The sequence below is a fragment of the Nicotiana attenuata genome, unplaced genomic scaffold (genome assembly GCF_001879085.1).
Source record: "Nicotiana attenuata strain UT unplaced genomic scaffold, NIATTr2, whole genome shotgun sequence".
In the NCBI taxonomy this organism is placed as follows: domain Eukaryota; kingdom Viridiplantae; phylum Streptophyta; class Magnoliopsida; order Solanales; family Solanaceae; genus Nicotiana; species Nicotiana attenuata.
Genome location: NW_017670448.1, coordinates 164,607 through 177,555, shown reverse-complemented (window position 1 = coordinate 177,555; position 12,949 = coordinate 164,607). Strand labels below are relative to the sequence as shown.

The 12,949-nt window shown below is 36.9% G+C and overlaps 2 protein-coding genes across 2 annotated transcripts; both read left to right on the top strand.

Annotated features, from left to right (window-relative positions):
• Positions 1 to 5,716: 5,716 nt before the first annotated feature.
• LOC109239549 (lactoylglutathione lyase) lies at positions 5,717 to 7,910 on the top strand. The gene is made up of 4 exons (XM_019406129.1): positions 5,717 to 5,902; positions 6,055 to 6,285; positions 7,233 to 7,308; positions 7,571 to 7,910. The coding sequence occupies exons 1-4, from the start codon at positions 5,822 to 5,824 to the stop codon at positions 7,609 to 7,611; spliced, it is 429 nt and encodes a 142-aa protein (XP_019261674.1). The 5' UTR covers positions 5,717 to 5,821; the 3' UTR covers positions 7,612 to 7,910.
• A 2,099-nt stretch (positions 7,911 to 10,009) lies between these two features.
• Positions 10,010 to 12,064, top strand: LOC109239548 (late embryogenesis abundant protein D-34-like). The gene is made up of 3 exons (XM_019406128.1): positions 10,010 to 10,422; positions 10,876 to 11,181; positions 11,690 to 12,064. The coding sequence occupies exons 1-3, from the start codon at positions 10,096 to 10,098 to the stop codon at positions 11,849 to 11,851; spliced, it is 795 nt and encodes a 264-aa protein (XP_019261673.1). The 5' UTR covers positions 10,010 to 10,095; the 3' UTR covers positions 11,852 to 12,064.
• Positions 12,065 to 12,949: the final 885 nt, after the last annotated feature.

The following is a 12,949-nucleotide window of genomic DNA, read 5'->3' as shown; positions in this document are numbered from 1 at the left end:
ACTCCCAAATCCGAGCTCAAATGGCCTATCAAATCCCAATTTAAAATCTCCAATTTCCAAGCCCTAGCTCTTCAATTTTAGGCTTAATTTCCTTGAATTTCTAGGTGGATTTCACAATATAATCAAGTTTTAAGACCAAGATTCTTACCTCGAGTCGATTCCTCTTGAATCCCTCTTTCATTTCCTCCAAAAATCTCCAAAAACGAGCAGCCATGGGTGAAAAATGACCCAAAATCGCAGATGAAATGAAGTTATGACCTTCTGCCCAGCACATTTTTGCTTCTGCGGAAAATTTTCCGCTTCCGCGGTCCCGCTTCTGCGGACCACGTGTCGCTTCTGCAGCTTCCACTAACGTCCAAAACTTCCGCTTCTGCGGTCCTTCGCTCGCAGATGCGTTTCCGCTTCTGTGGAAAAACCACCGCATCTGCGGAGCCTGCTGCACCAACCAAAACCGCTTTTGCGGTCTTCTCTTCGCACCTGCGATGCCGCTTCTGCGGTCCCATTTCCGCAGAAGCGGAAATACCAGAAGCAGCAGCCAAATAAAAATCTCCCAAGTCCAAAACTCTCCGCTAGCCATTCGAAATCACCCCGAGGCCCCCGGGACCTCAACCAAAAACACCAACACATCCCAAAACATCATCCAAACTTGTTCCAATTATCAAAACACCTCAAACAACACCAAAACCATCAAATTACTTCGAATTCAAGCCTAAGTTCTTCTAAAACTTCCGAAACACGCCTTTGATAAAAAACCCAACCAAACGACGTCCGAATGACCTGAAATTTTGCACACACATCACAAATGACATAACGAAGCTACAACAACTCTCGGAATTCCATTCCGACCCTCGGATCAAAATCTCACCTATCAACCGGAAATCGCCAAAATACTAACTTCGCCAATTCAAGCCTAATTCTACACCGGACTTTCAAAACCAATTCCGATCACGCTCCTAAGTCATAAATCATCCAACGAAGCTAACCAAATCATAAAAATTCCAATCCGGGCTCATATACAAATAAGTCAACTCTTGGTCAAACCTTCCAAATTTAAAGCTTTCAACTAAGACTGTTTCTTTCAAATTCATTCCAAATTTAACCAAAACCAATGATCTACATTAGTCATAATACATAACACGGGGCAAGTCATGCCCGAGAACTGGCGATCAAAGTGCAAAAGCTCAAAACGACCGGTCGGGTCGTTACAATTAGCATTGAGAGATCAAATCGCACGACAAAGAAGAATAGAAGTGAAATTGTTCCTAAACTCTATAGCCTCTAGGGGATAAAAACAAACATCTCCGTACCGATCCCTCAAACTCTACCTAGCTTGTTTGTGAATTGTGAGACCTAGGCAACCTAGTGCTCTGATACCAACTTGTCACGACCCGAAATTCCCATCATCGGGACCGTGATGGCGCCTAACATTGCACTCGCTAGGCAAGCCAACATTAGAGTTTTATTCACCTTTTTCCTTTACATTTCATAGATTAAAAATTAACAAAACTAAATCAAGTTGAAATAAATGCGGAAGTACGTATGTAACCTGTTATCTATATACTATTAATAATACCATAACTGTCACTACCCAAAAATTGGTGTCACAATCCACGAACATACTATGAATTACTACAAATATCGGTCTGAAAGAAATTACAGCTTTTTGAAACGAGGGAAAAACAAAAATGTAGAAATGTAGAAGGGGCGTCCCCAAACTATGAACCTGCAGCCAATCTCTCAATCAGCCACTGCCTGCTCCGAAATCTGCACAGAAAGTGTAGAGTGCAGTATCAGTACAACCGACCCCATGTACTGGTAAGTGCCGAGCCTAACCTCGCGAGGTAGTGACGAGGCTACGGCGGGGCAATTACAACTTAACCAACATACAGTATATAATAAAGCGAAAAAGAAGTATGGGACAAAATGAAACAATAACTTGCAGCAAAAATGAATACGAAATTCAAATATCTTATCAGTACCCAGCTATAACGAATCCTTAAGTGATATACAAAACTACATAATAAATTCACAGCAGAAAAAGTATACATAAACAATAAACTGATGCGGCGCGCATCCCGATCCCACCGTATAATCAGTAACAATATGAATATTCACCCTTATTACTCCGTATCAACCCACCCTTATTCCTCCTGTTGTGGCGTGCAACCCGATCCCACCGTACAATAGCAATTCACCCTTGTTACTCATCAATTTATCACCCTTATTCCCCATGGTGTGGCGCGTAATACGATCCCACCATATAATAACAAATCACCCTTATTCCTCCTCAATATATCACCCTTATTCCTCCTGTTGCAGCGTGCAACCCGATCCCACCATATCAGTACCAATCACACAATAAGAACAGAAATTTCACAATTTGGCTCAAAGCTTCCCACAGTATTTAACCTTAACTAAAACAAACAAAAAGCGGTGAAATTATGAAAACTTCACTCGAGTTATACTACTCAGCGAGATTAATCCAAAGTATACTAATAAATACTGATAACCAGTAAACCAATAATATGAAACAACGAAACCACTTAATATCCAATACTTTTAACAACGAAAACAATATCTGACAAGTAGCAACTAATCATGGAAATATCAATAAGACAGGTAGCAGTTAAGACAAGGAACAATTTATTAAGAACGGGAAGGGAACAGTAAAAACAGATAAATTGGCAGCGTATAGGTATTCATCACCTCACATATACACCACACACATGGATTTTCACATAGCAATTCAGTCGGGGATCCCTAATCCCTCAAGTCAAAGTTAGACACAACTCTTACCTCGATCCACATGCCACTCACTACTCAATTACCGTTTTTCCTCTAGTTTCCACCTTCGAACCACTCGTATCTAGTCATAATTAACTTAATAAGATCAAATATCGCTAAAGAAATCATTTCAATACATAATTATAAGTTTCCCAACATTTTCCCCAAAAAGTCAAAAACTGACCCCGGGCCCGCTTGGTCAAAACTCGAGGTTCGGACCAAAACCCAATCACCCATTCACTCTCGAGCCAAAATATGTAATTAGTTCCGGAATCCGATCCCAAATCGAGGTCTAAATCCCTAATTTATAAAGACCCTCAATTCTTCAAAAAATCCCTAATTCTATCATGAAAGAACAAGATTTAGGACTAGAAATCTACTGGGTGTTGATGAAAATTGAAGGAAACGAGTTAAAGAACACAAACCTATGATTCGGTGTTGAAATCCCTCTTCAAAAATCACCCTAGGTCGAGTTCTAGTGATGAAATATCAAATTTGGGAAGAAGTCCCGTTTTTTAAATCTGTTTTAAAACACTAGACAAGTCTTCATCGCGTTCGCGAGAGACCTGTCGCGATCGCGATGCACAGCGGCAAGAAAGGCCTTCACGTTCGTGAAGAGTTGGAAACGTTCACGAATAGTTGCACACGTTCGCGAGCCTAGGATCGCGTTCGCGTAGAACAACTCGATGATTCCCATCCCACCTCCAATACACCACGCGTTCGCGTCAAGCCGTTCGCGTTCGCGGAGAGAAAACTCCCAGTGCTCTGCGTTCGCGTAGATTATATCCATCCCCAGCCCAGCTTACACTTCGCGATCGCGAAGCACAAAATACATGTACACCAGAAGCAGCAACTTATACCACATTTTCTAAGTGTAAATCATCCCGTAGCCTATCCGAAACTCATCCGAGCCCTCGGGGCTCCAAACCAAACATGTACACAAGTCTAAAAACATCATACAAACTTGCCCGTGCGATCAAATCGCCAAAGTAACACCTAGAACTACGAATTTAGCACCAAATTGCATGAAATTTTCAAGAAAGTTTTAAAACTTCTATTTCGTCAACCGAAGGTCTGAATCCCGTCAAATCAGTTCCGTTTCTCACCAAATTTTACAGATAAGGTGAAAATATCATAGGACCTGTACCGGGCTCCGGAACCAAAATATGATCCCGATACCAACAAGATCAAATATTAACCAAATTCTTAAAACCATTATAATTTCAGTCTTTCAATTTTAATCAAAAATTCATTTCTCGGGCTAGGGAACTCGGAATTCGATTCCGGGCATACGCCCAGGTCCCATATTTTACTACGGATCCATCGGGACCGTCAGAACACGGGTCCGGGTCCGGGTCCGCTTACCCAAAACGTTAACCGACAAAAATCAACTTTTTAGGCCAAAAATTATTATTTCATCAATTTTTCACATAAAAGCTTTTCGGATACACGCCCGGACTAGAAACGCAATTCGAGAAGAGATAAAATAAGATTTTTAAGGCCTCAAAACACGGAATTGAGTTCTAAAATAGGAGATGACCTTTTGGGTCATCACATACCTGCGTTCTGGTAGTAGTTGCCTTTTGTTCATAGTAGCCTTGGATTCATAAAAATCTGTTTATGTACATTTCGAACAGATGATGTATTTATTTCATACCAGCTATGTAAATTCTATTCATAGAAGCTCATGATTTGTACTACCAGTCCTTCGGAAATGTTTAAGATTCAGATGTTTTCTTTTATTTATGTCTTATTAGATTTCGATGAATTGGGTTATTGTCAATTGGCTTACCTAGTGGGTTGGGTTAGGTGCAATCGCGACTAGTTGGATTTTGGGTCGTGACACCAAATTACTTACGAGGCGAATTGTACTTATAGGACGATACAACAACAACAACAACAAAGCCAATGTAATCCCATAAGTGGGGTCTGTGAGGGTATTGTGTACGTAGACCTTACCCCTACCTTGTGAAGGTAGAGAGGGTGTTTCCGATAGAATCTCGGCTCAAGGAACAGTGACAAGGAATTATAGGACGATATAACTCATACAAAATTAACTTCAAAATTAAAGAGGTAATCTTGTGATTTGACATCGGGGATTTTGTATGTATACTTAGTTTTGGGGTCACAATTAAAGTTTACCTATTTTGCACAAAAATTTACAGGGCTACCCACTTTAGGATCAACTTCCGATTTATCGGGTCTGAAGTTAGGGACAATTAAGTCTGAAGTGCAAAAATTACACTTAAGATGCGCTTAAAGCCAAATAGGCCTGAAGTACAACAAATATTTTCATGTACTCAAGACCAAATAGGTCTGAAATGTGCACTTCAGATGCACTTAAGGCCAAATAGGTCTGAAGTGTAAAAATTGCACTTCAGATGCACTTAAGGCCAAATAGGTCTGAAATGCAAATTGCCCAGAAATAAAAACTTGTTCTTCGATTCAACAATCCAATACATGATTTAACACCTAAATCTACTCCGAATGAGTTCAAATATGAAATATAATTTCCAAATATCATCAAGAACAAACCCCAATATAAATTTTCAAAACAACAATAAATCTACCAAACCTATTTTGCAATTAAAAAGAAGAGGAAGAGAAAAAGGAAAATCGCTAAGGAGTAGTAAGAAAAAAAGCCATAACAGCTCATCACTATAAAGCACCATCGCCACCTTAAAATATGTTTACAATTACCATATAAATTCACCCCACCTTTATTTTCACAGCGAAAAAGAAAAAGAGAAGAAAAAGGCCTGAAATTATTTGCACTTCGGATACTAGTTATAAAAATTTTAAAAATTTAATACAGGCTAAATGGAAACCATCGAATAAGGTGCCCGTGAAATTTTTGCTCTGACATCTAAAGAAACCCAATTTTAATGGGCTTAACTTCAAGTCCAACCATCAACCCAGCACCAAAAACGACCACGTGTAGTCGAGAAAGCAAAGGAGATAAATATACATTCAGCACCTCACTTCTCACTACAGGAACGTGCAGTAGAATTCTCTAAACACACACAAACAACAAAAAATGGCAGCACAAGGAACATGCCTTAATCATGTCTCCCGAGAATCCTCTGATATCAAACGCCTTGCCCAATTTTACATTGAGGTTTTCACCCTATAGATTAATTTTCATATCATAAAATTTTCTATGTCTAAACTCTAAAGTATAAACACATATCATATCTTATAGATGGTTACAAAAACAAAATGAGACATAATTGATTGTCTGATGCAATTTGGTTATGGGAATTTTTGCAGATATTTGGGTTTGAGAAAGTGGAAGCACCAAGATTTGAGTTTGATGTGATATGGTTGAAGCTGGCACCATCTAGTTTCTACCTTCACCTTATCGAGAGGGACCCCAGTACGAAGCTTCCAGAAGGTCCCTGGAGTGCCACGTCAGCCGTAGCAGACCCGAAGAATCTGCCTAGAGGTCACCATGTCTGCTTCTCCGTCTCCAATTTCGATTCTTTTGTTCACACTCTCAAGGTTGAACTGAATCTCTCCCTTTTTAAATTCACTTTCTGTTTATTATTCCCCTAAAGTAATTGTTTATGATTCAAAGAAAAAAGTTTGTTTCAGGAATTTTATTTTTGACTACTCCCTCCATTCCAATTTATGTTAACGTGTTAGACTGAGTACAGACTTGTGAAATTTGTGGTCCTAAGCAAATCAAAAAAGCATCCAGATTATTTGTGTGGTCATGAAAGCTTCTTGGAAGTTTAAACTAAATTGTTTTCAAATTTAGAAAGTGGTCATTCTTTTTGGAACGGACTAAAAAGAAATAGGTTTACATAAACTAGAACGGAGGGAGTATTAGATTTCCTATTTTCTGTTGATTATGTTAAATGTGATGTCAAAGTGCAGATATCATCCTTATTTTGATGATTTTTGGTATATTTTTTTTAATCCATTTTCTTTTCTTTTCCCCTTTAGATGATGTTAATTCTTGCAATGGAAATTGGAAAATAAAATAGTTTAGACGAGGTTCCTTTGAATGATATAGGAAGAAATGTCGATTGTTGACTCTTTGAGGTTTATCAATGAGATTGGAGCTGTTCTGCCTACTATTTGCCTTAAGTTTTTCTTGTTTTATTTATAGTGTGTATTTAATAGAAATGCATTAGCCTTTTTTCCAATGTGAGCTGAAGTGAAGCAATTGAAAGTTGGATAGGCTGATAGCTAATTGAGGCATATCCATTTGACAGCTGTATTTATTTTATATATTGTTAATGTGAGCATGAATTGAAGATCAGTGTCTATGTTCTAGAACTTGTTTATTAATGAAAACTTACAATGGTCAATACCAAAAGCAAAACTTGATATGGATTTGGCAAAGATTAGATGCATTAGACTCGTTTCTTTCTCATTTCTGGGTTATCGATGACTGATAGATCTCTGCTCATCATTGCTTTTCTCTTAACTTGGCCGTGTAGGAGAAAGGAATTGAAGTTCACGAGAAGACTCAACCAGATGGCAAGACCAAACAAGTTTTCTTCTTTGATCCAGATGGTGAGATATTCCTTTTATTTATGTAAGCAAATATCACACATCTTCCGGGATAATAGTCTTTTTTAAGTTAATGAAAACGGATGGCCATCTACTCAACCTTAGAGAAGAAGAGAAACATAAAGGATGTTCTTTGAATCTCTTACTGGATGTCTATGCTAGTATATCAAACTCTTTTGTGCACTAAATTAGGTAAAGATTTCGAGAGCGGTACTTAGTTGTAGTGACAGTTACAATTCAATGACATATGGTTCTGAATCTGCAGGAAATGGTTTGGAGGTAAGCAGTGGGGCTCCTGCTTCGTGAACAATGACCAAGTTCTTGGTTCCGCGTACTTGGTAGCTGTAGAGTTTAGTGTATAGTAAACCCTCAGGAAACATTAGCTTGGATGATGAAGCTGTGTGAAATTGCTTATTATTATGAAAATACTTGTGGTGTTTACTTATTAACCTGCTTTCTCCTTGCATTGGCTCCAAGAAGCTTGTACTCTGATTGTAGCCTGTGACAGATGGTAAGAAATGAAGCCAAATTGACAGCCGCAACGAATGTATGTAGATCGATATTTTAATAAGTCAATACTAGTGGAATAAGTAGTTGTAGAACGAGTTACAGCTCCTCTGTTTCCGAATGTGTCCTCTACGCCTTATGGCCAATGTTGTTCAATAGCCACCGAGAGATTTATGTTTAGTTCAATCACCTTATGGACAAGAGACTTTTAGATATAGCAGCACAACAACATATTCAATGTAGTGGCGGAGCCACATTGAATCAAGGGGTGTTAAGCGATACCCCTTTGCCGGAAAATTACACTATATTGCTAGATAATTTTTTTTATTCTTTGTATATTTACTATACGTTGACTCCCCTTGATTTTTCGATGTATCTAATTATTTATATTTTGACACCCCTTGATGAAAATTCTGGCACCGCCATTGAGTCCCACTAAATTCATAAAGCTTGTATGATAAACTGCAACATCAAAAATTACTTACTCAATTGGCAAATATAGTTTTTGTAACTGCTTAATCTATTCCAAATCGTGTAACAAAAATTGTGAAAGAGAGTTGGCATGTAACCACGGGTTGTGGGCGCTTTACGTGACAATCGAGTTAACTCTTGGTCGTAAATCATTTTACTTGATTTAGGGTTTGTTTGGAAAGTCACCATCACTGGAATTGGCGTAATTATTAGGGTAGTAATTACACAACTTAGTAATTATACAGTTATATAATTACGACGACCTGTTTGTTTGTCATAGTGTAATTATAGTATAATTACAAGTTTACTGTTTGATTGCACAAGTGTAATTACATAGTTAGATTAAATTTTAAATAAAATAATTATTAAAACTTAAAAGTTAATATAATAAATATATGTCTACAAAGTTTTATGAGTATAAATAATATTATATTCGGTATTTAAGATGTATATTTTTTGGTGAATATACATTAGTTGGTAATCATATATTTATAACTAATATTATAAAAATAATTTGTATATATTTTTCAAATTAATAATATTTAGTTTAGATACTTACAAAAACTAAAAGTATACGTCTTGTAAGAACATCATGGAATTCATGTTTGATAAAATAAATTAATATTTATAAATATAATGTCATAACAAAAACTAATCTATCAATTCTAACTAAAAAATGAACAACATGCAATGTGAGCCAATACTACTAAAACAAGCAAATTGGAACCATGAATATAACACAATTTCAAAATTCGAAAATAAAATAAAATAAAATAAAATAGTTTAACATATGTCAAATTCCAACATAATAATAATAAGTTCCACTACAACTTAAGATTAGGAAACATAATAAGTTTATAACCACATTCAACAACGAAATTTCACTTTAATTGCATCACTCATTATATGCATAGTTTGTTAATGACTCATTATTTTTAATATTATGAGGTGTAGTTTCAAAAATTAAAATAATAAAATAAATAAAAAATAAAATATATGCAATTACATTGAATCAGAAGAAGTAAAAGTAGAGAAATAATAATGTACAAAGAAAAATATATTTTAAAATTTCAAAAGAAATTAAAAAGTAAAATAAAATTAAAAAATTAAAATAATAGAAATAAAAATTTATAAAGAAAATAAATTAAAATAAAAACAAAAAAGAAAGAAAAACTAAAAAGCAACCTTGTACTTACACAGTGTAATTACCATCAATTCTCACCTCCCCTTCAGAATTGGAGAGTGTAATTACACCCCTCCAATTACACCTAATTCCATGCTGACCAAGTAATTATTTGGCCAAACAAACATGCCAAACTGCATAATTACATCTAATTACACCCAAATTCATTTCCAAGATGACTTTTCAAACATGCTTTTAAAGATAAAAGGAATTTATCAGATTTGGTTATACAACAAATTAAAGTTATAACCTTGATTGCTATCATCAATTGATTTTTTATTAACCAGCTGCTAATGAAGAGTAGTAATAATTCGAATAATCAAAACCATACACGATTTCTTTGTGAGGTGACAATTGTCATAATCCAGTTTAGCATTCAGCAAATACACTTGTAACTTAGATATCTTGACTATTCAAGAACATTCAGAGTACAAAATCTGAGTCATCGTACCTGCTTACAAGTCTGCCACGTTCGCACAGAGTTGCAAGGTGTCACTTCCTTAACTTCCTCGGCCATCAGCACAGCAGGGTACATAATCAAAGCAAATGAGTTCCTTCCTTAGTAAGTAGAGAAAATAACATCAACACACTGTAAAAGTGTAAAGCATCAAGAAAACAGAAATTTAAAGATGAGTCAAGAGCAACCTCAAAGGCCTGAAAGAGAGCAGCAGGAAGCCATAAAATATGGAGACGTATTTAATGTAAGAGGGGAGTTAGCTAAGCAGCCAATTGCACCTCAAGATGCAGCGATGATGCAGAGTGCTGAAACCATGGTCTTTGGTCAGACCCAAAAGGGTGGTCCTGCTGCTGTTATGCAGTCTGCTGCTACCAAAAACGAAAGAAGTGGGCTTATTAGCCACGACGCTACCACTCCTGTTGCTGGTGATGAAGGTGTTACCGTGACCGAAACTACTGTTTCTGGTAGACGTATGATTACTGAATCAGTTGCTGGACAGGTCTCTCTTTCTGTCAAATTCCGTTTTTTACTACTACTTGTTTATAAAAACAAAGGCAATTTGAATATCTAACAATTCTTTTAAGTTTAAGATGACTGGTTCTAAATTTTTTTCTTTAAAATCCATGCTTAGTCAAACCCTGCCCTTCCAAATGAAACAGAGATTTTGTATGATCGCCCTTGTCGTTGAGGTCAAACTATTATGTTACTCTTTAATTTCGTCACATGACGCTGGTTGTCACTGATGAAAATTGAAATATTGCCCATCTTCCTGTTCCCTTATCATTAGTTGGAAGATTCGTCTCGTCTCTTCATATTAAGTTTACTCAAAAGTCGAAATATTTATTATAGTTTGTTCTCCTAAGTGTCAAGTTTGTATACTTTATAAAATTTTATTAAGCATCCTTGTATATTGTAAACGACAAATAAGTAGAGCATGATTTGAGAGTTTCAGGTATTGGGGCAATATGTGGAGCCTGTTCCCGTAACAGCAGCAGCAGAGGGAGCACCCATAACAATAGGAGAAGCAGAGGAAGCACCCATAACAATAGGAGAAGCTCTGGCGGCGACGGCGCTCACAGCTGGGGACAAGCCGGTGGAGCAGAGCGATGCAGCCGCAATACAAGCGGCAGAAGTCAGGGCCACCGGTTCTAGCATCGTAAGTCCCGGAGGATTAGCGGCCACAGCTCAGTCGGCAGCGTCAGTGAATGAAGGACTGACTCAAGACGTGGATAAAATCAAACTTAACGATGTCTTGACTGTAAGAGTAGACGTTACTTTAATATGGCTTTGCATTTCATTTAGTATTTTATATCTCAACTTCAAACTATAATTGGTCCGTTTGAACTCTCTCTAAAACGGCTAGCTTGTTGACCTCGTTAAGTAAAAAATTTTTTTTAATCCTTTGAATTTTGAATATAGAGTTAGAACTTTGTGTAATTCTCTCCTTAAAAAGTGAGATCAATAATTTCGAAAAGAAACTATTTTGTTCAATTATGTTCTTTGAATACTGAATTTTGAATGAAGTAAAAATAAGGGAGATTAAGAAATTTGAAGGTAAGCAGGTTATATGTTTCAACATGTTGAAATACTACCTATATATTTTGAGGAGAATGAGTTAACTTCTTTTGAATATCGGGATGTGTACATATAATTCGTATAAACAACCTTAGATAGGTTGGAATATACCCTAATTTGTGATCGATTTGCAGTACTCAATTTCTGAAGTGAATCATTGGTATTTGTGTTTTGTTGTGAATTAATTATAGGGTGCTACTGCTAAACTACCGGCTGATAAGGCAGCGACAAGGCAAGATGCAGAAGGGGTGATGGAGGCGGAGCTTCGGAATAATCCAGACTTGACCACTTATCCCGGTGGAGTAGCTGCGTCTGTGGCTGCAGCTGCTAGACTAAATGAAAGAATTTCATAAGTTTGACTCTTGCACGTATAATACTTAGCAGAGCTTTTCTTGTGGCCTCTTTTCCTTTTGGTCCCTTGTAATTAGGTGTTAGGCTGTGTAAAAGCTTTCTAGTTCGTTAAATTACTTTTGTTTAGATGCGTATCGTCGACCCACGACAGTTGTTAGTTTTGCAAGTTTGTGCTGAAGTGGCGAACAATGCTCTGATCAGTTAAAGTTCTATCTTTTGCAAGTTGCCACGTATATGTGTCTAGTGAGCATGCTGATGATTAGTAAACTTGTTCAGAGTTGAGCATGCTAATAAGTTCGCCCGGTAAGCAAATCCAAGCAAATAATTACAATTAATTCCGAGACCTTACAGAAATGTGATTTATTAGTGTCCGACTATGGTCAAGATTCAGTCATTAAGTTCGACGTCTTAATGACTGGAGCTTGACGTCTTATATGATAGCGTTCAAAGTCGAGTCCAGATTGCCACATCCGATCTGTTGTAGAATTTACTCACTTCTACCGGTGTAACTTTCTATGTAATGATTTGGGTATTGCCCTTTGATTAATTTACTTTTCACCTGATCACAAGCTGATGGAATTTGAGAAATCTTATCCTACGCTAACAAGAATTCTTTTTCTTTTTTAAAAGGATAAAAAGTACACACGAAGGACGAAACAATCAGGAAAAGTGTCTGGACACTGTTAAACAAATAGAGAACAAAAGTAAAAATTCAAGTCCTAGCAAGAGCATGATATTGAATGAGTTATTATGCTACAAATACAATATTTTTGCATCATCAAGTCCATACTTGTCGCATTGTTGGCAACTTCGACGGATGAAATGTGTATATTTCGTTTTTTTCTACATTTGACGATGTGTTCGAATGATTGCATGACACGTGGAATTAGAAAGATAAATCGAGTGAAAATCAAGATAGATAACAGTTTCGATTGGTATCGGGTAGATCCCGAAGGAAACGCAGTCAACAGAAGCGATGAAGAATATTCTTCAGTATTAAATAGGTTGTTGTTGCAGAAAATTTCGGCATTCATGGTCCGCCGTTACGTATTCATCAATGACCCCTATTATTATCATTTAAGGGGGGGGGGGGGGGGGGG